Genomic DNA, 24,156 nt, shown 5'->3' on the forward strand with positions numbered 1-24,156 from the left:
GAGGAGTCTTTAATTAAACATGTTAATAAGTAGGTAAGCATTGTTGATTTACAATTTAACAATTACTTTTGACTATACAAGCTTTCAAAAAAGCTAAAAACCAAAATTTCAAATCTTTGTTTACAACTTTAAAATATTTTGTTTTTCAAAATTTAGCCTTTCTGCACATAATTGCTTATCATATCATTGATCTTTTATAAATATGCATATAAATAAATAATGAATTAATTTATTCCTGAACTTGCAAAATGACCAGAAAGTACTTAAATTTGCAATTTTGTAACATTTTAAATTTCCTAAAATAAGAAATTTTTGATTACTTCAAATTTGTACTAAAAATAAGGAAAACTCTTACGTGTTCAGATTTCTTAGCGATTATCGTTTTTGAAATTTTCCTCTCAGTGTTAATTAATTTTCTATCATTCCCTCAATACCATTCTTAACAAAAGCAAAGATCCTCAACAAACTTTTACATTTTTTCGCTTAAAAAACTTTTTTATATTTTCATTAAAAAAAATCTCCGTTCAAGCATCTCCCACTTGTTCATTTCCTCTATTTCCTTTTTATTCAGCTCAACAAACATAAAAAAAAACTCGATCCGATTTATACATTAAAATTAAATTTCATCTTTTTTGCGTAAATTGAGAATGTAATGTTAAATAAACTCATTAATTGAAATAATCTTTATGTATTGTAAATGGTTTATGAACAACTTTTTTGGCTACAAGGCATTTTTCTTATTAAAGAAACCTTCTCTTAGGGTGAAAACAATAATTAATGCTGTATAAACCTAAAAAATTTCAATTCTATAATAAAAACAAGATGAAAGAATCATTTTTTTGCTTTCGTTGCTGTTTATATATTACTAATTTCGGTTCGGTATCATTTTAATAGCTAATGTTCATCAATTATTTTCCGTTTTTTTATGTTTAATACACGTCTTAATATTGTGGGAGAAGCTTAATGTTATTAATTTATTTAATTAGTTTTTTTTTGTCTGCTTTTATTAGTTTTGTGCCTTTTCTCACACATTTTTTTTATATTCATTCCTCTCTAAAATTTTTTTATTTACTATTTTTTTTTTTTGCTTCATTAATTTATAAAGTTGACACCCATGGAATTTTCATTCGGTCGATTTTTTTACCTTCAGTTCTTTTTTCTTGTAATGCAAAGGTTTTTTTCCATCGAAAAAAGTCAGTCCAATATTTTTTAAAAATTTTGCTAGATTTTTTTCATTTTTGTTGCGATTTTATCATTCTGTATGCTTCTTAATAATTTATTTTGTGCGCTCGTTTGGAAATTTGTGAATGAATTTCGGATGACTAATTGTGGCGCATATGAATAAGTGGTTAAACAACAGGACATAAAGGAAAATGATAATAATATTCATTCACACCTTAATAAATGGATAGTTCATCTGTAACATAATCAATGTTGAAAATATCTTTGTTTTTTTTTGCGTATACAATAATGATAAAAGAGCACAAAGGCATAGGCATTGATTAACTAGCACTTTCATTTTCGTCACGCATTACCTCACGTCATAGATCGCTCGTTGATGGTCTCATTCCGAAATTCTCAAGGGTGTCATCCTTATGTCACATACCCGATTGACCGGGACAACTCACTGGTGTCATTAGCTGCTCAACTCGCGTTGAAATTGATGAATCACTGTGAATAAATAAAAGAATATAAAATAAGGAGATGATTAGTTTGGTAATTTAGGGAAAAATTGCAGTATCTTTTTTCATGTCCTCTCATTTATTCATTTTTCTTGCTTATTTCTCTGTTTATTGCTATGCTCATTAAACTCTTGAGATGGAATATTATAGAAGGGTATCATTTAATGTGGAACTGAGACTGTCATCAAAGTCCTATCATACTCTTTGAACCATTCATCATCCATAATATTTCTCGCTCTTGTGACTTCACTTTATCTTTTTTCCACTCCTCCTCCTTCTCATGCCTGTATGTCCTTTTCTATCTTGTTTTTAAAAACCGAAACGTGATCTCATCTTGTCGTCTTGGTACTTTGTGAAAATTTATCTCTTTTGCTCCTTTTTAATAATAATATTCGGTTCCAAAAAAAAAAAAAATTAAAATGTATGAAATATGAGAAAGCAACCAAGTGTAAAAATAAAATTTGAGACATGTCATATGATTTCAAAAGAAGGTGGTGAGAAATCATTAAAGCAATTTTCTTTTCATTTTTCCATCACTTGAAGGTTCTTTCAACTCCTTTCTTAACAATAAATATATAATTGCATTCAAGTGCATTGAGGCGTATTCCAATTGATAGGAAAAGGCATACGATGTAAAAAGGCATACTTGTACACATTCATGCTTACAGTGATTGAGAAGGCAATATACTTGAAATTGTTGATTGATAGAAAGAATATACGAGGAATGGAGAGAAAATGGAAAAGAAATTATCGCGTTTTTGAATGGTCGAATGAATATGAATGGAGAGGTGATTAGTGTATGGAAGGATAATGATGGGAAAGACAAGATTAGGAGTAAAGTTAAGAGCTTTCAGTCACAAAATATTTCAAGAGTTTTATCTTGGTTTATACAGTTATAGTCTGGTATTAGAATACATGAGATACGAAAATCCAATTTAATAGCTAGGGAAGTGATTTAATTAAGTAAAATAACCTCCAAAAAATTAAAGTAAAGGAACTTTTCATCAACATTTAGTCACTTAAAAGCAAAACGAAGCTTGAAATACTTAATGAAGCAGAAAAAACTATTAACACATTCAGCAACAATAAATCACAAAGTACCACATTGAAATTTCCTGTAATATTGTTATAAAAACTTGCTTGGTAAAGCAAAACTCCAATTAACCTCAAAAAACATAACTAGAAATACCGACACTTTTATATTCGTTTATTTGCTGGTTGAATAAAATGAAATAAAAAATAAAAAGGAGACAAAGCTCTTCGATAGAATGAGAAGGCTTTAGTAGCAAGCAAGCAAAAAAAAAAAAAGGAAACGAAAAAGTTTTACAAGCCACTTTAACAGCTATAATTTGTGAATTATAAAGTTTCTTTTTCCATGTTACTACATATTCCAGCTTTTCGTGCATGCTTATATTAAGCTTGCTATTGAAATTATTAAAGTGTCTTTGCGGAACTTTAAATTGTACTCAATGATAAAAGATAAACTTTTTTGGAGGATTTGAAGTGTGACTGGACTTTTAACTATTCACTGTAGACAAGCTTAACAAAACAAGGAATCCTATAAACGTATTCACTCCAGAGAGTCGTAATCAAATTATAAATTACAAATGTCTAAATACCTCAAAAGAGTCACTGACAAGTTCAAAATTCTTATATTCATGGACATTAATATCAACAACATCATCATAAGACTCTTATTTTTCTTTTGCTTTTTTTATTATTTTAATATTCATGGAATAATTAAGTATGAAAAGAAGGCAAGTTAAAAGAAACAGAAGTTCCTGTTGTTATAATTTGTAGAGACAAAGACCTTTTTATTGTTTTGAGTATTTGGAGATCTAAGAAAGGTAACATCATGTAAACGTTTACTGTTTGGTCCGAACATGGAAATAAGGATGAACTAAAATCTACCAAAAGAGCTAAAATTATCCCGATTGGCACAAATTATTCATGGTAACCAAGTGACTGGACATGGCGTCCAAGTGGCAATTTTCATGTTAACTGTCACTTGGATTCCATGTCGCCGTCATTCGACAGCCATGATAAACGTGGAAACTTGTCTCATTGAGCAATAAATCTTTTATCCTCTTGGACCTTAAAACATACAACTGGACCTTAAATCAAAATGATGTTTAGTCTAACTGCATAATGTCTCCGTTTCTTGAACTCTTAAGTTGTAAGAAAGTTTGTAAAACACACAAAACGACAAGACATGACACATTAAGGAGGACAATAATTGAGAACTTGCTAACACCTTCTAAATTTCCCTTTTTATTATGATTTCATTTTCATTCATTCATTCAACAAGAGCATTCAACTTATACAGGACGGAGGGGGAGAAGGAAGGGAGAGAAAAATGAAAGGGAAAATAAAGAAAAGCAACACCGATAAAAATGTCTGTGGCATGTAAAGCAAAAAGGCATAAAAGGTTGCAACGTATTTTGTTGCTTGTACTACGCACGTAACAATTCCTTTATTTATTCACATTACTTTTTTGTTTGCGACTTTTCACACTTAGTTTGATTCCGTTTCATTGTAATAATTTCTCAAAAGTTATGGAACTAAGCTGAAGCTCTTGAATCCTGTGATCATTTTACATCTGTTTGGAATATTTCTTTCGAGCATATTAGCATTAGCATTAATGTAAAGGAGAAACAAAGGCATTAAGTGTACTCCTGTTAAAAATCATATGTAAATGAATGTGCTTGTAAAGAATTTATGAAATGGAAGTAAGTTTGGTGTGCTTAGAACATCTGTTAATATGTTGGGAGCTTTTCACGCTTTTCATTGTCAAATTAATGCCATATCGTTTTAGACTGTTTGCATACAAACAAACAGAACAGAAAATTATGTACATTACAGTGTATGCTAAGGAATGGGAATGAAGAGAGTGATAGAGAGTGAGAAAGAAAAACATCATACATATTCGTATAAGTGTACAAAAGACATAAGCCTCAAAGTCACATAATATAACAGCTTGATAGCTGGCAAAAGTAACATAAAGCAACAGTAACAGAATAAGAGAACTTTAGCACGATAAATCGCATGTGTGACACTGAATATTCAAAGATATAAAGGAAGAGAGAGATGGAGATAGAAAAAAGACAGGTGTGAGTCGTTAAAGGACACACAAAAAACAGTAACGTCAAAAATAATAACAATAATAACAGCAAGAATGGCAGCAATGTATACTGCAAGATAGATGGAGTAGAAAATATACAATTTGCGTGACAATTACTTATATGCTACACATTTATCATTTACATTGTAAAAAAGTTTTATTTATTATATAAATAATGTAAAGCTTATGCCATGTTGCTGCTCCTTATATACATTCTATATACACATGGATAGACATTCACATACACCAATTCATTTGTCTCTCCATTTAATCTACATTATATGATTGTGTGTGTGTGTATGTGTATGAGCTAAGCTATGGCAAAAAACCATATTTTATTTTACTAATGACATATAAAGCAGTCATGCTTTAATAAATACATTTTACTATTTTTTCACAATTGTTTATCAAATTCTAAAGATGACAAGGATCGATTTTAGAAAATCTCCCCAAAAATGTAGATTTCAAGAGCACTAATTTTATAATAAGGAAATAAAAGCGGAACAAGACTTTGAATTTTAGGAATGAGAATGGAATGGATTCCTGCAAAAGCTTTTCAACGGTATTCCTAACATGCAAGCCCTAGTAAGCTGGATGTAGTTGAGGAGTATCTATGACGCAATATGACACTTTGTCCCTTAATAGTTCAGTGATAGGCGCATGCTACCGGAGCATGTTATCGGAAATCGTAGAACGTGGGTTCGAGTCCCACTCGCCATTCGTTATTCGGAATTATATTTTTCTGTCAGATCAGCAGATATATACAATACAGCCAGAGCTGACATTACAAATTTAGCATAAATATAAAGCACAAGAAGGAGAAAAAGAAAAGAAAATGAAAAAATTTGAATAAAATTCACATTAACGATTTCCAAATTCAATTAGGCATTTTGTACTGTCTGGCTTATCCCTATTGTAATCTATGAATAAATGCAGATATATCTGCTAATAATAAAGGTAGGTACTTTTATTATAACATTTGCTTCCTCCCAAATGAGATATTAAATGTATTGTTCTACTATAAAGAGCCCCTCATCTATTAATTGCGACCGAATGAGCGACTTTAACTAAATTTAATTCAAATAATCACGAAAATGTATTTCATTGCTTAATCAAAGCACATTAAGTGGCATTAAATTGAATACCTCTCAGCGATTATATTATTTTAAATGAATATATGGATATGCTTAGTCACAAAAGGCCAATAGAACAATAAAAATGAACTTTTATTCTTATTAGTCCGACAAGTAATAATAATAATTACAAAAGAACATGCAATTTGCATGAGATGAGTAAAAACAGTTACAGGAAGTAAAAGAACCCCAAAGAAAATTACTTATGCTTTTATACAACGGTAAGGAAGGAGATGAAAAAGATTCATATCGCATTTTGATTTATTGACTCATTTCGGTCTGCTCGCTATTTAATGTCATATACAGAGGCTGTAAGATTAGAAGGTTTATGGACTGAAAATGGAAGGGAAGATTTTTCGTATGAAAAAGGCTGATTTTCATCATTATTTACAATGGATAATTTTTTATACTCTTTTCCGGATGAATGTCGGCAATGCTCCATGCTTATTTCTCTTTTATTCAAATGCTTCTTAGCATAAATGAATTTCTAAGACATGCTTCATATATTTCTCATCCTTATGCTTTTATGAAAGGATAAATTAGGCACTACTGGGTGGGGTGAGCATTGACTTTCTGTCATCAAAGACTTCCCATTCATATTTTAAAGACGGAACATTTTGAGTCATATCAGGTCATCGACTAATTTTTTGCGACAATCCTTAAATCTTGGCATTTTTATTAGATATGAACAATCGAGGAAGTGATTCATAAAAAAGGATTCATGCATTTTTTGTGCTAACATTACGAAATTAAATCTAATTCTCAAGGAATTTGTATGGAAAGGATCAACATAAATCGATTTTTTAATGAAATGAGTTTAAATTTAGAATTCATGGACATTGGTTATGTATGAAAATTTTGCATCATTGTTTGTTATGCTCTTATGTAATGTGGATAAAAGCATTTTCATTAATATTTATTTTTGCATATATTCCTTTATTATTTTCCACCAAAATTGCTACTTTTATTTTACTAATATACATTTTTATACTACATGATACTCCATATCATTTCTATTAGTTCCTCTCATACATATACATAATGTAAAAGTCTGAATCTATTTCATATTTGGCTATGCTTTGATTTGAGAAGCTTTTCAATAGCAACATGAAATTATCGACACAAATTGTGCTTGACCCCTTTTTATATCGTAACAGCACGTGATATAACCGATGTCTTTTTTGACGAAGGAAGATCTCTGTGAGCAACAATTGAATGGCGATAACTTTGAACTCCATAACGTATACTGTACCTTAATAAATGGTTTAGTTGAAATTTATTTTTGTCACATCACATCACAAAAAAAAATGAGGAAAAATCGCACAAGGAGAATTTTGTTAAAGAAAGAAATGTCAGGACATAAATAGAGTAGGTTTTTCGTAAACTATCGATTATATTCATTATACAATTGAAGAATTTGAGGACATAGAGAAATACAGTATAGAAGGCAAAAAAATAATCTCTTACCTTATATTTTCTACTCTTGGTCGTCGATATTTTGGACGTTCCTTTTTACACGAGCAATTGCAATGTATTATGCATATTCCAACACTACTTATTACCGTTATGATAAATGGCACTATGAAAAAATGTATTATAGTATTCACTTGCGAATCTCGATTATATGACGTCATAACCACAGTTTTATTTTTTCTTGAATAGTAGCAAGGGTAAATTGCACCTAGGATCAAAAAAAATAGAGGAGGAAAGGAAAGTTTGCATAAAATATGGAACACAGGAAAGAAATTAGATATGAATGAAAATTGCTGCTGCAGCAATTTCGACTACTTACCTTCATATCCAAATGTATCTGTAAAGTTATTACAACGTACACTTGGTGGATCTGGAAAGGATGTATAAAAAAAGAAGGGAAAAAAAGATTGTACAATAGCAAACTCGGAATAATCTTTCCCATTCCCACTTCCCATATTCATAAATCTTTTCTTTTTATCCTTACATCCGCATCCTTTAATATTAACTTGAAGCACAGACTCTATTGTGGATTTCTCTATATCAAGAGTATAATTAGCTAACTCCTCATACGTGGCATTATATGGATAAGTAAAATTTGCGTTTTTATCTATATCGACAAAATTAACGTAGATATGAGTGCACTTAAAATAATCGCTTGTACATCCTTCACGACAACTGCTCCATGTACAATTTAATAAGCCTCTCAGTTCCTCACGTCTTGTTGTGACACATAAAGTTGGACGAGATATAAAATCACCAGCAAGTGTTGATAATGCGGGATCTGAAAATTTTATGATGGTTTAAAAGTCGGGTATGTATGTAGGTACGTTGGATTGATTGATGGAAGAGTTGATGATATTTAATGTACGTGAGATAATCCGTCCTAAATTAATTTTACGTAATATTTGGATTATATAATAAATTATCAATCAGACATCAAGTCAAACATCCAATCGTAAAAAATGAAGTAGGTGGAAGTGTGGAACAAAAAAAGTTGACAGAAGTTTATTGAATCACTCAACAGCAAATTGAATTTGTAAAAAATTGTGTCAATTTTAAAATATTATTCTTGCTCTCTTGATTCAAACAAGACAATTGGGCTGAATAGTTGACATGTGATTAAACCATATAAATAGATACATAATAGCTATATTTATGCTCAATCGACTGAGTAGGATATCATGACATGTTAAATTTAGATGTATCTCCTTCGTGTCAGAGTTTTTATTCCACACTTTTGCACATTAATCAAGGCTTTTAGAGGATTTCCGAAAAACCTCATCATATAATCCTTCTTTCAACACTATCCATCATCATCTCATGTCTTAAAATATCATCATCAAGCTCCTTTTTCATAAAATGCAAAACTGTAATTTATTTATTTAAACATACCAACATAAAGTGGAACTAAGAACAGAATTGACGAGCCAGCAGATACTGAGAAGAATGCAAGCACACAGGTAGTATAAAAGATGCTATGTTCTCTTATATTTTTTCCTTTAAATGTTCTTTCACTAAACTTTTGTCTCTTTTCTATTTCACGTAATTTTGCGAGTCTAAGTATTTCAATTTCTTGCTGCTGTTGTTCAAGCAGTTGCTCCTGTTTTCATCAAAATTAAATTAAATTTCTGAATTTTTACAGCAACAAAAAATGAAAATTTACCTCGGATGTCCCACTTCGCATCATATCTGATCTGGTGCTTTTGCTCAAATAATCCTCTCGACCTCAACATCCCCATCAATTCCGATGCACCGAATTAAAAATTATTGTTTTTTTTTTCTTTACTGTTGTTGTTGCTGCACACGATTTAATTTATATGTTTGTAATTGAATCACAATACAAAAACAAAACTATTATCCTTATTAGTGCACAAATGTTTCTTCCTATTTGTCTTAGTTATGTCTTTTATGAATGATGATGTACAAATTGTATTATGATTGTTTCTATGCATGTAGCAACACTATTTAATTATTTTTTTGGACAATGCCACCACATACACTATTTAATTTTTAGTTTTGTCATTTTCCATGTTCTATTCCATTATTTTCACATTATACAAATTTTTAAGGTTTAATTGAATTATTGTTTATGAGATGAAGGTGGCAATCCCGAATGACTGCTTCCACGGCCACTAATACTACCACCACGACAACAATTGAAGATATTATAATTATTATTATTTTTATTATTATTATTATTATTATTATTATTCTTGTTGCTGATGTTATGAACTGGAAATGAACAATAATTTATAGAACTTCTTGTTGCTCTTCTCGACAATGCACATGGATCACCAACATAAATTTTATCATTTTTCGTTTTCCGATAATTAGATTTATGATTTTCTGTGGCATGCACGACCGAAATGTTGAACAATGGAAATAGCATTTGTGGGTTGGGGGGAGAGACTTACAAAAGTTGTATGTTTTGAGAAGAAAAAGGAACGAGAAGCGTAGCTCGAGAACAAGAGAAAAAAATCAAATAAAATAGATGTGTATATAATAATCTTGGCAATAAAAGTGGAATTATTTTCGTAAAACCATACACAGGACGTCTCACTTATGTATCATTGATTTTTTTGTCTGTTCATTCCAAACAGCATTTTATTTTGTATCCATTTCTATATAAACACATAATAATGATATTAGATAATTTATATTATTTCTTTTTCTGTTACTATATATGTATATGCGTTCATTCACTAATTTTTTCCTTGAAAAGCTCCTTCACAATATTTATTTTCATCAATTTTATAGACACACATTTTCATATTTCGGGTCATATGTCATGTCGTGTATCGTTGAAACTGCATTTGAATATTATAATAATCAATATTAAACCGCACACTCATATACATACACTCATAGAGAGCGGTATAATATTTACATTAAGTTGTAGCTTAAACAAAAAAAAAAACTAGAGCCAGTGAGTAAGAGCGAAAGTTTTGAGGAATGGAAATAGAGAGGGTTAATGGATTACGATAGAAATGTATAATTATGTAATTGTTTGTACATTCACTTGCCCTTTTTTTTCGGGGATAATTAATCTGATTTTATCTTCTCTCTATCTCTTCACATTCCCTGCTTGGCTTGCGAAATGCAATCCAAAGACGAAAAAAATATGGTCGAATATCAATCACTTCACTAATTAACTTTCTCACTAATGTAATCAATCAATTTATTGTTCTTTGTGGATGCCTTTTTATACTCTTATTAAAAGAGATTTGTGAGCATAAATGGGATTTTATTATGGCATGTACCTCGCTGTATGTCTTCTTTTTATCCGTTTTATTTCATTTGCCAAGTCACATATAGACGACGGAAAAAAGAATCACATAGATCTCATGTTGCTTTCTTACTTCTTCTTATTATTATTTCTTCTTTTTTTTTGTGCTTTCCTTCAAATGATAAACTTTCTTTTGGATATTCCACCTTTTTTTCGTCTGTATTTCTCTTCGATTTTTTTTTCTTTTCCTCTCTTTTTGATATTTTTTTTTTTCTATTTTATTTTATTTTATTTTTCTTTCTCACTGCTGCTTGCCATGTCACTACTACTGTTGCCTGCTCCTATACACGGTGAAGGACATTGATAGCACTTTTTTCTCAACTTTCTTTTGTTACATAAGAATTTTTATATTTTTCATTACCTTACTATTCAATTTTTCAATAGAATCAATCATGTATTTCAATTGTGCATGTACAGATGAAATAAATGATCAAAAATTCTGGATCAGGATTTCAAACATCAAATCAAAAGAATTACTAAGGATTAATTACATAGGGCTCTGTCCAGGCAAAGAGACCACTTTTAGCTACCGTAGTGTGCCATGACATGCTCTTTGTCTGTCACAGGAGGAAGTGAAAAGGACGATATCCGAGGATTCCTGAATATTAATGTCCTGCGTGAATACAGAACAAAATTTTTAATTCCAAATATTTACTATGAATTTTCTGCATACTAGACACAATTTATTAAAAGGAACGAAAACAACAGAATTGTGAACTAGAAAAGGGAATCGGATAGAAGAGAAGATTGCTAAGTTTCATATTATCTTACAATTTATTTCCCAAATAAAATAGCAAGAAGGATACATAAAGGCACATATCAATTTCTCATGTCGTTATTTTGACTTTTCTATCTCATCACATCTTTTCCACCCTTACACAACAAAAATCCCTTTGTCTTTATTGGAGTACAAAAAAATATACAACAATAACATTAAATGAGAGAAGAAAAATAAGAAAAAAACAACAAAACAATCTTTTCACAAGTGTAGAGGTTCCCTGTACTTCCTTGAAACCTTGAATGAAATGCTGTTTTTTTATTAATGGAGATTTTTTTTTTTGCACAACGACTGGATCGTGTGAAACGAGGGAAGAATGTATGACACAGTAGTGTGAGGTGACCCGAGACTCACGCTCACATGTAATGTTGAAGACTAGATAGATGGATGGATGGTTTGTTGGATGGATAGAGTATGAGAGAGAGAAAGAAGTAAAGAGGTGGAGAAAAAAAATATTTTTCAAATCCGATTTCCTTCTTATACATTTTATTTGCCTCTAATTCAATAAGAATTGAGGATAGGAAAGTCAAATAAGGAATTAATGAGTTTTTCACAAATTTTAAATTGGTTCCAAAAATTGACAAATCATCCCTCGTCCTCCTTTTCACTTGTCTTATGACTATTATCCTTACAATTGATTTGATGTCTTAGATTTTCACGATTAAGGTAATGGAAATATAAATAATTAAATTTATTATACCGTTTCTAACTGGATTTTCTTTTATGCTGAGCTTTTTTTTCTTTTATTTAAATATTATAATAAAAAGTAGGAAAAAAGGAAAGAAAAAAAGCGAAACGACTCGCGTTCACCGTAATTCAACATTAAAATGTCGCCTCGGATGTTACCGATAGAAAATTCACACAAAGACTGAAACGAGTTTCAGAGAAACGTGATGGTGTGCCTCTCTTGTTTGCCGCTCCTTTGTTCGTATCACGCAATCGTATAATATAATATCCTCTTCGGGTTATGGTTGAGGGAAAGAAATGCATTTCGAGAATGTAAAAAAATAGAAAGTTCATTCAAAAATTTTCCACATTGAGAACATGCGTGATTGATTAACGGGATATTTTAGTATTCGCAGCAAATTCCTCTTGGTATGCTTATTACTTATTTCGAAAATTGAGGAAAATTTACAGAATTCTTATTAGAAAAGAACTTTAGTAGGAGCTTTAAAGCTCAAAAAATTGTTTCGAAAATGTAAGTTGTGTAACGTATTTTTTCAAATTTTAAAGCGCCGCTTTACTTTTTGTTGATTTTATTTTAATGCAACAAAATTAAAAGTTAAGTTTAAACAATTAAAAAGTGATTTTTGGAAAAATTAAAATTTTTATTTTATTCTGTGCACGAATCGATGAAATTTAAAGGTTTGTAAGATCAAATGATAAAATAAACATTAGGAAATAATGTGACATCATTGACACGGTTAATTCAAAAACAAAAAAAGTTTATTAACAAGTGACATCAAGTCAAGATTTTAGGGACAGAATTTTTTTTCCCTAAAACAAAGAATTTTGTCACGAAATTGTACAAAATTGTTAAATTTGAAATTTTTAAAATTGTGACCAGAAGTACTATTTTTCATTAAATTTAATGGCTATACGGCTAAATTCAGCATTACGCAACATTTCGCTATAAATATTGTAAAATCAATTGTATAAAGTTAAAAAGTTATTCAATTAATTTGTCGAAAATTTTTGTGAATTTCCTTTTCGATCCGAAAAAAATGAATGTAGACGTAACTTTTAAAGCTCGAGAAAAATCAGCTGGTTTAAAATGGCGAGATCATTAACTCGAAATATAAAGAGTAAAAAAATGTTGTGTGATAATCGTCATAAGATATCCTTCCTGTAAAGACATTCACAAGTGCACTTGAGTTTTTTCGCGTGTTTTAGTGATAAAATGGAATCAAATCAGCTAGAATAAGCATTAAAAAACTATAATATGTGGGCAACCTTCAAAAAATTCATAATCTTTTGTGAATGTTAGTCAATGTAAAAAAAAATTGAAAAAAAAAAAAAGTAGGAAGAGAGATTACACAGTGAATGAAGTGTTATAATTTAAATTCAAATTTATTCTTCCTTAAAAGTCTTTAATTATTGTTCTTAATTCTGATCATAAATTTTCCTAATTCTTCAATGTGTATATCATTACAATATAATGACGTTTCAACCGTGGAAGCAAGCTTTTAATAATTTACCAAATCAATTTTATCGTAATATTAACAATAAAAATGATAGCAGTGATTCGGCTTCATCGACATTTAATAGCAGCAAAATGAAAAATGGTGACATTGAAATTTCTGGCCCATCGTCGGTATCAAATATGAACATTTTGTCACCACAATCATCGACATCAACATCCCATCCATTTGACTTAAATAATGAGCACTACCAATCACCAGTTTCTGCTTCCACAAATAATGTCTTAATTGATAATGAACCGGTCAACGCAACAAATAAAGGTTCCCTTAATGGTACAAAATTTTCCATCTTTTCGCAATTAATTAATTTAAATAAAATCAATGCCTTTGACAACCTACTGCTCAATGCATCCATGAGTTTAGATGACGATGATTTTAGTAGTGATAAAAGACAAGGAATGAGAAAATTGATGGAACAAGCAATCAGGTAATTAAAAATGTATTATTGAAAAAACAATTTGCACAGCAGTTCTACATACAAAGCATATAGAGGAGAAGAGTAGATGGGCTTATTGAAATCTTAAAAAAATATTTTATGCTAATTAATTTGTTATTTACAAAGCCAAACACACAAAAAATAAGAAGAAAAGAACACAAGTAAAATCTAAATATTTAATTCCGATTTTTTTCCTCTTCTCCTTCTTCTACGTATTTTTCATTCTGCTAAAATGTTTTTTTTGGAGTGGAGAAAAATAATTTTTTTTTTTAATATTTCTCCCATTTATTGACTATATTTATAGCGATGAGGCAAAGCAGCAAATTGCATTTATTCTGGAAAAAATATCGACATTACGTCCAGCCGAGAAGCTTCTCTTGTATCTTAAAATGCCTGGCGGTCATTGTGAAGTTGGTAAGTTATGTGTCCTGGTGGCCTGAAAGATGCGCTACAATAATCTCCTATGCCATGATCTTTTACCTTGTTTTAGCTATTTGCATTAGATGAAGTTTTATAATCAATGATTATTTACGTACCAGTATAGCGATTTTTAATTAAATATACATACACAAATACAGTCATATAGACTTTCGAGAGGAATGAAAAAAAAAATCATAGCGCAAACAAATTATTAGTAATGAAAACAATGCTGATAAGGGGCACGAATGGGTAAAATAAACAGAAGGAAAAAGAATTACATCTGATAAAATATTAAAGGGACTTTTTTTTCGAACATGCAACAAATTGGATTTACATTCATAAAAAGTTTCTATATCATGGACATTATTGAAATGTGTATCCCTTATTTTCTTCTTCTTATTTCCTTCACACTTCAATACTTTGAAGGCCATAGCATGTGCGATAACATATCAACATTTGTCAGAAAAAGACATTAGACACGATACGAGCTAAGATATGGCTAAAATGCATTTTGTCAAATACAACTAAATGATTGATTTTTTTTTTTCCTTCATCATGTCTTCAGCCAGGTTCAATGGCTGATGAAAATAAGCTAATTTGATTTACCTTGAAAATGAATATCAGCAGACTCAAGTGTTTGCGTTTTAGAACAAATCTTACATAAGTATGACTGATTGTGTTGATTTATACAGTTCAAATGCAACAAAGAAGAAGAGAAAATTAATTCTGTGGTAGTTAGTGAAACCAACACATTTTAATAAGTCGAGCTTTTAAGACAATCATTTCGCGTGTTGTCTCAAATCACGGAAAATGTGATTATTTGCTAAATCCACGTTTATTGTTATTTACGCTGAAGTAAATGAAATTTAAACCTCAGGAAGGAATTTAGAAATGTCTTCCAACATGAAATTCTTCTTTAGAGCTTCCTCAAAATCGACTGATTTTAAAAAATTTAGGCAATCATTTTAATTTTAAATTAAAACCCTGCAGAAAACATTTTCTTTGAATTATTAAAATGAGGAATCAGAGGCGTATTTCCTCCCTCTCTTTTTTTGGAAAAAAAATTCTCCAATTTGCTGAGGTTATTCGTCAAAAAATCCCAAAACCCCTAAGCTTTATTGTGAAATTAGACTTACATCCCATATAGGTATTTTGGCGATAAATCCAGAGTTGAAAGTGTGAATTAAAAAAATTCATTGAGCCAACTGTTTTAACGTTCATTTGATATTTGAATAATATATGTAGTACATAGTTGAAAACCCCTTTTTCATATAAAAGTTCAGTCTTGTTTTAAAATCGGATAAATAAACATCTCATAAAATTACATTTTAAAAGCGTGTAAAAAGTCAATTAAAAGCTATCTGATAGCTAATCTTCTCAAGTTCCTTGTTATAAGCTTAATTGAAACTTGAAATTGGAGCTTATTGTGAAATTTTCAAATTTATTTTCCTCAAAAGTTGAGAATTGTATTTCAGACTTTATTTCTGAATTGTAAACGTTGAAAAGTTTCTGTTATGTGTCTATGCCTTGCCTAGTGTAATTCTTCAGAAATCAGATTTAAATGATATTACAGAATATTTGTGAAAATTTACTATGAAAAGGTTTATAAATCAGCTGTCCATTTATACTGAAACCAGTTTATGTGATTATTATGTTAATGATAAGAATGAATAAGATTTTTTTCTTAAATTCATACGTTTAAATTGCCTTTGAATGCTGTAAATAGATACACATCTTCTCTTTAACGTTTTATTTTCTTATTCTCACATTCAATATCAGACTGACTGAATATTAATTTTGTTTTCAATACATCATATTAGAAAAAGATGACTTTGTATGTAAACTTTTTCATCATGAACGAAAAAGAATATTATGAGTTCATTTATTTATTTAAAACTACAACAAGAACAATGTATACTACATCTGTAGACATCACGTTCATAATTTTTTTATTTTATCGCTTATAGGAGTCTCATGGAACAATGTCGTTATCGTGTTTTTATTAACATTTTGAGAATTTACCTGATGAAAACTTTTGAATAAATAGAGATATGACTTAAAACGAGATAAGGAAAATTGAGACTCCCGAAAAAAACATTTGCTTTTGAAGTCGTTTAGTGAGAATAAATAAAACGATGTTTCAGCTGTTTTGCACGTTTTCATGACAGCAAATAACACTTGTTTTCGTCAATAAACAAAAGATAAAATGAAAGAGAAAGGGCTTTAAAGGAAATGACTAATTATTTTGTTAAATAATGTAAGATGACGAAATGATCCAAATTTATGAACTCATTTGAATAATACATTTTAGAACACTAATACAATTGTCCAAGAGATATTTATAAATATGGCATATCAGTAAAGACTTGATTTTATGGGATTTCCCTGAAGCTATAAATCCAAATATTAACTGAGATTATACTTAAGATAACGATAAACAATCTTAGATAGTCGACCTCTAAATAATATCAACTTTTGTTTTTACAGATCCATTAAAACAATCGCAAAATCCTCTTGGTTCACGTTCCGAGATATCTCATACTATTAATTGGGTTCGTTCACATCTAGAGCAAGATGATAAAGTTTCGATTCCGAAACAAGAAGTATATGAGGATTATGTGTAAGTGTGAACTTTTATTCATTTAATTAATAATATTATCAATCATAATAAATTATGCAGGACATTTTGTGGAAAAATCAACATTAAACCGCTCTCAACAGCTGATTTTGGAAAGGTGATGAAGCAAGTTTTTCCTGATATACGCCCTCGTCGTTTAGGTACAAGAGGTCACTCACGATATTGTTATGCTGCAATGCGAAAAGCTACAAAACTCAGTACACCCCAACTCCCTGAAATTCGTACTAATGAAACAACGTCAAAGAAAAATAATAATAATAATGGAAGTGGAAGTGAAAATGAGTCAACATGGAAAGTGATTAAGAATTGGTCTGAAAATTTGCTCGGCAATCAATTTGAATCTTTAGATGATCTAGCTGAGCATATTTCTCAAAATAATTTGAATATCACATCAATATCATCTACCTCAAAGCAAGTGCTACAAAAGAAATTGATGCAGCGTGAAATGAAGGATAGGAAACGAAATAATGTGAGAATATTTGAAATTATAATTATAATATGACATACTTATTTCCTTTTATCTCTTATTTCCAATTTACATCCAGAATCAATCTATTCGAAAACGTCGTAAAAAACGAAGAACATCGACAACATCGTCACCTGAACACACTCCGGAATATTATAATACAACGAGCATTCAAATTAAACAAGAAAAAGAAACCGATGGAAGTGCGATTGAAAACAATGATGATCATTCAGAAAATTCATCAGATGTTCCAATGAATTTGTCAAATACAGAACAATCGAGACGTATCAAAAATGAGCAAACCACAAGTACAAATACATTATTACAACAAGGTACAAGCTCTCAATTTTTGGATAATGATACAATTAAAAATAAATTGAAGAATAAGTTAATGCCAATAGTTGAAGCAAATGATCAGAAACCGGAAGAGACTCAATATAATATTTTGTGTAAAAAAGTTCGTCAAGCTCAACAAATGAAAATGTCTGCTGCTGCAAATGTGACAAATCCTGTGACATCTACAGTAACTAGTAATCTTTTTGTTAATCCTAATAATCATCCGGGATCGATGCATGCACCTTATACTCATAATTCGTTAAATAATCAACAAAATCTAGACCATCCAAATGATACAACGATATTGAAGCCAACATCATCTAAACGCAAACAAAAGCGCGAAACTATTCAAATGATGAAACGTAAATTAGAAGAATCAGCTGCTGCAAATGATTCGCCATTAAATTCAGTAGATTCAAATGAGTTGCCTCTAAAAGAAGATTTCATATTGCCTCGTGAGAGATTTATTAGCATCTGCAATATGGATCGTAATGCACTTGATACTTATTTGAATAATAGTGAAGAGAATTCACAAGATTTGGAATTACTGCAGTATTTTGGTGAAGATAAGAATCATAATAAAAATACTGATGAGAAATTCATCGAAGAGGATTTGGGACCATTGACAACGACTGTTCCACTTCTTGAGAATTATCAATTAAATTTCAATGAAAATAATAATAAATGTGATAGACAAAATGCTGAGAAAATCATGCAATTGAGAACAATACTAGAAGAGAAATACAATACGTCATGTAGTGCTTCAAACGCTGCAACTAGTAATGATTCTGTCATTAAAAATTTATTGCTGAAAAACCCTCATTTACAACATCATAATCATCATCACAATCATCAGCAGCAACAAAGTATGAGTAATGATGGCACAGATTTATTTCAAGCAACCGGAATGATTGGAGATCATCAGCATTTAGGAAATTTTCAAATGAATTCAATTCAACCTAATACTGTAATGTCTGACAAATTGGTAGTTCCACAATCCCCAAATACACGACGTAAAAATTTTAGTTTTGTTCCAATTCCATCGCAATCGTCACGTGTGAAAAATATCAACTTAAATCCAGCATTTAAGAGCAATGGAAATGGAAACGCAAATGGCAATCAACCGACAAGTCCTTTTATAAGTCCACGGGTAACGCCAGTTTTAAGTAAGCAGCCAAATAATCAACAATCCTTAAGTGTTCGATCTCCAAATGTCTCGATTGACACATCAAAAAACATTCCACTTTTGGGCGTTAATAATACAGCATTTTGTCGACCAACACATTTTAAGATGGAACCAAGTTCAGCGCCACCAAGTCCATCAATGGCTCCACAAAATCATTTTAATTTTAGCCCACATTCGCAACAACAACAGCAGCAGCAGTTTCAATTTAATAATCAAAATCTTGCACCACACCAGCAGCAAGGAAGTACAACTAATTATAATTATCCAGTTGAGTCGCGTTCACAAAGTGTTCCACCTCATTGTACAAATAACATTTATGGCGGAAATAATAATGCAACATATAATAATTATTCATCAGCATGCAGCTCAATGGCAGCAACGCCTGTACCATCCGATTATCAAGAATTTAATGACACAAATATTTTGGAAATATTTAATAATGAGCAGCCACCCTTATCATCAACGATTAAAATGGAAACAAATGATGATGTCATTAGTGATTTATTAGATAATGACTTGTTGAATCAAAATTCAAACCATTCCGAAAGTGATTCATTACTTTCGGGTACAATGAGACCTCGATTCAATTCAATATCAAGATCAGTGCCATGTACACCATTACCCTTTCATTCAAACAATAATTACACAAATGTTAATGGCAGCAGCATGAATGCATCTGTTCCAAACACGCCAATTTCAAATGCATCAAATCCATTCCGTTATAGTCCAGAATTACAGCGTACTCGCGATTTTCTAATAAATGGATTTAATAATAACATCAATCACAATAATAATATTATCAATAAGCTTTCAAAAGCTCATGATGGAACAGCCGGAATTGATGAACTTGATACAAATTTGCTAAACAATTTGTGAACATTTACGTCGTCAAAAAATTTGCTGTTTAAGAGACACTTCTCATTTCATTTTCAGGTAATAATCAATGGAACTGTGTACAAAATATTACCAACAATGTGTGGATTATAAGTGTCATCAATGATGTCGTTAAAAAAATCAAGTGATGTTAATTATCACAAAATTTTTTTTGGTTCTTTTGCAACAAAATTTTTTAAAAATTGAGGAATTAATGAACAAAAAAAAACGAGTTGCGATATGTATCGTCGATTGATATCAATCATTGTATAAGTGGAAAATTCAGTGCACATGAAGAGTGAAATTTCATCGTGAAAAATTAAATTGATTGTCTGTCATTTTATGACAATGTATCGTATACACACATATTATGTGAATGCATGTTTTGGGATGTGTATTAATTGTGAAAGAAATGTATAGATTTAGAGCTGGAAAGTTTCATCATGAGAATGGATTATGATCGATATTTCCTCTATGGATTAAATGGATGAAAATTTATTAGTGTCATTACTTTTCATCTCTTAATTTTGATTCTTCGAAAATGAATAATGATAATTTTAATTAGCATGGCTCGAGAAACTGTTTAATTAAATGACGTCGTCGTCGACTTTTTATTCATACGATAATTATAATTACTCGCGGAATAAAAGAAAAGGAGATAGAATTGATAAGAGTAGATTATTGTTCAAATATAAGAACGCGTACAAAATTTATAAATATAGACTATAACTGCAATATTTGCGGATATCTTTTATGTCTATGACAATATGTTTTTATCATATTTTCGTACAAGAAACGTGCAGTCAATGACTTAGCACTCTACAGAAGTTTTTAAATTCTTGAATTATCTGAAATCAGAACATTAAATCGACTCAAAATAAATAGATGGAATATAACCAGGTCAGGTCGACTTTAACAGTGTCGATTTAATTCTGAATTATGTTTGTTCGCAATATCGCGGAATAGTGAATATTTTTGAAATAAGTCGTTCATTAATGCTATTCAACATTGAAGAGGATTAAATACATTCTATCCTACTTCTAATACTTCGTGGTACTTAGTACCAAAGACATAGGGTTCAGTGTGCTCTTACATGACGTTAGATTTACATTATTATACAGAGATGGTTCGATCATACGAAATTTCGTATACTAATGTAAACAAGATAAATATCACTGTACTAACAAAATTCAACTGAAACTAGAAAATTTTGCAAATCAAATTTTCACAATTTTCTTTCATAGTGTTAGTGTTTACAAAAAATTCAAATGTTTGACCGTTAAAAACGGCAACATTTCTGTGTGAGAATATACATTTTGTACAGCTAAAACGTTTAAAATGTTGATGGACATCATTAATGAACGACCATTTAGTAAAACAACGAAAATTCTGTCTCAAATCTATCAAAGAAATTTATTTTTATCCAAATAAGCTTTGAAAAAGCTTTTTATTTTGTTAAACAAAAAAGTTCATAAATTTTTTATTGTTTTTTAATTTTAAAACTTTCACCTAAGAATGCATGCTTTGTTCTGTGATAAATGTTTATTCAATCAAATTGATTTTAAATTCTAGTACATGATTATGAAGGAAATTTAATTTCGTATGTACTAAGAAGCATGCTACTTATGTCAATTAAAACTTTATTGTAATGGACGTGGAATGCTCAATAAATAAAATGAGCAAGAATTCTTGTTGAAAAAATTAAACGTTTCGGACCAAAAAAATAAGGTAAAATGTTTCAAGTCAAAGCCTTTCTCTATCCCAATAAATAAAGAATTCATGCATTCTATACATGAATTTTTAAAAAATGTACTCAGAAATTTAATGAAAATTGAAAAGTGAAAAAAAGTGTGAAAAACTGGTGTTTAATTGAATTTTATAGATATACACAAAATGTGAAGAAAAAAACGAAATATATTCTACAAAAAATAAAATATTAATGATATACAAACAAAATACCTAGTAAATAAAATTATGGAATAAAATATATATATTTTATAAACACGTATTAACTCTCGTTATGCATTAAATGTTTGATACATATAATTTTTTTTGGAAAATTATAACAAAAAAATGAAAATACGATATACACAAAAACAAAAAAAAGTGTTAAATGTTGAATTAATGTGCCTAATTCATGTGGCTGCAAAAATTACATAGTAATATTATAATTTGTAGATTATGGAAATAGAATTTTTTAATGATGATCAAATAATAATAAATATTTTTTTTTGTTAATTTTTACAAAATTTATTGCAACAAAGCATGAAATGTAGTTACATTAGTCTGTAATCTTTATTTTTACGGAAAGAAAAACAAATTTGAAAACTCTGGAAAATTCTTTAAAAATTTTATTCTCTTCTTAAATATTATTGTACATTGCCAAAAATGTTGTTGGAAATGGAACCTTTATCAGCATGACCAAATATCAAATTTCAAGTTGATTCACTTTTGTGGATCTAAAATCATTGAGTTGCTTGAAGACTCTTTAAAGAGTGGACAAAAATATGTCACCAACTTGACTGTATCTAGGTATAACCTATTTTTGTAAATCCAGAATTGTTGATGAACTGGCAATTTTGTTTTAAAAACTAATCTTTAATGTTTCGAAAATTTTAATGAATGAATCAACGTTGGGATTCAGAATTAATGTAAATCTTAAATCCCTAAAGTCATCAATTCATAAAAAGACCTTTCCTTGGAGCCATCATCGTAGTCGAGAGTCTTGGAAAAGTTTGGAGTTTTCAATCCTAATCTAGTTTTGCCATGATTAATTCAAGACTTTTAGTTCTAAAAATCTTTTATATACACCTGATACGTGTATTGGGGTTTTTGTTATTCAAAATTGCCCATACCCTCCCTTTTTTGGACAAAACTTTCCAATTTCTTAGGGATTTTTAAAACAAAATTACCAAAATCTCCCAAAAGTTCTTTTATTTCATACAATTTTTTAAGTAAGCTCTAAATTTACTCTACAACATTCTGGTTAGTTGGAGTTCTGATTATTGAGAGGCAACCACTTAAGTGAACGGCCCCTGAGAGTTCACCTGTATTCTCAAAATTTAAGATTGCAACTCAATTTAACATAAAAATTGTATTAGATCATGCAAATGTTCAAAGATTCCTTGAAAAAAAAATTAATTACCATTTCCTTATCATCGATCTATCAATTAATTTGTTCAATGTCTTTAATGTACTTTATCAAGTCAAAATCCAGAAGAATTAATTCAAAAATTTAAAATAAATTGAAAAAATGTAACGTGAGAATTAAAAAAAAAATTAATGTTTATTTGTGATTGGATTGAATGTTAAAAATTACAAGAAGATACATATTGAATTAAAAATGTTAATTTTCTTCACTTCCTTCTTCCTATTTTTACTATTATTAAAGATGTATAACTGAGATATCTAAATCTTTAAAAAAAAAAATGTGAAAAGAATTTTGAGATCGTTAAAAACTGAAAATTGAAATGAGTAAAGTAAAAAGTTTGATTTATGTTACGTAAGTCTACCGTCTTTTAATATATTGAAGACCGTATTCTTTTTCAGACTTTATCATGTGAACTCCATCAGATCTTATAAGACAGTGATGAACCAAAAAGTTAGAGTTGCTAGGTGTACTTGAACTTATTATGAGCCAAACATTTTTCAAAGAAATTCATTTTTACAGGCACAAAAAGACTTGCAGCACAGGCGCCTTAATATTGTGCGCGGGTGTTGTTGATTGAAAACAACAAAACTTGAAAAATTTCTCAGAAAATGTTTCGAGCGACCCAGTAACAACTCTGCAAACAGCGAAGTATTTTCGTCATCTTTTCTTCATAATGGCTATGAATTATTAAGTACTTCCATTAACATGCAAAGCTGTCACTAGATTTGGATCTTTTTCAATATATCAACCTTATCCTGGATTGAGTTATTAAGCGCTAATTAATATTTTTAAGTATGATAATCAACAAGATGGTCAAAATTGTGAACTTTGAACCTGCTGTTCATTGTCTGTCTACATTTATTGCTCTCTCAAAAATTATGCCTTATTTCTTCTTGTTATCTTTTCATTTTCTCCTCTTTGAATACAAGGCGGTGTAAACCAAAAGAGACATCAATTGAAATGAGTGTAAAAGAAA

The 24,156-nt window shown here is 29.9% G+C and overlaps 2 protein-coding genes across 6 annotated transcripts; one reads left to right on the forward strand and one right to left on the reverse strand.

The window, feature by feature from the left end:
• Positions 1–271: 271 nt before the first annotated feature.
• On the reverse strand, positions 272–12,326 carry LOC139087202 (protein tipE-like). 5 transcript variants are annotated; one of them, XM_070635950.1, is made up of 8 exons: positions 12,174–12,326; positions 10,423–11,020; positions 9,073–10,216; positions 8,802–9,009; positions 7,894–8,190; positions 7,729–7,779; positions 7,404–7,617; positions 272–1,671 (listed from the first exon to the last, which is right to left on the reverse strand). In XM_070635950.1, exons 3-8 carry the CDS (start codon positions 9,094–9,096, stop codon positions 1,599–1,601), a joined length of 867 nt encoding a protein of 288 aa, XP_070492051.1. In that variant the 5' UTR covers positions 9,097–10,216; positions 10,423–11,020; positions 12,174–12,326; the 3' UTR covers positions 272–1,598. The 5 variants fall into 5 exon arrangements, with proteins under 5 accessions (XP_070492051.1, XP_070492052.1, XP_070492049.1 ...); XM_070635951.1 differs by lacking the exon at positions 10,423–11,020; XM_070635948.1 differs by having other exon boundaries at positions 9,073–10,976.
• A 486-nt stretch (positions 12,327–12,812) lies between these two features.
• Positions 12,813–23,488, forward strand: LOC139087104 (homeobox protein 2). Its single transcript, XM_070635808.1, has 5 exons — positions 12,813–14,101; positions 14,415–14,524; positions 17,018–17,150; positions 17,211–17,637; positions 17,714–23,488. Exons 1-5 carry the CDS (start codon positions 13,632–13,634, stop codon positions 20,030–20,032), a joined length of 3,459 nt encoding a protein of 1,152 aa, XP_070491909.1. The 5' UTR covers positions 12,813–13,631; the 3' UTR covers positions 20,033–23,488.
• The last annotated feature ends 668 nt before the right edge of the window (positions 23,489–24,156 follow it).

The sequence above is a fragment of the Chironomus tepperi genome, unplaced genomic scaffold, assembly GCF_022539635.2.
Source record: "Chironomus tepperi strain 1889 unplaced genomic scaffold, CSIRO-AGI_Ctep_v1 contig_100, whole genome shotgun sequence".
Classification (NCBI taxonomy): Eukaryota; Metazoa; Arthropoda; class Insecta; order Diptera; family Chironomidae; genus Chironomus; species Chironomus tepperi.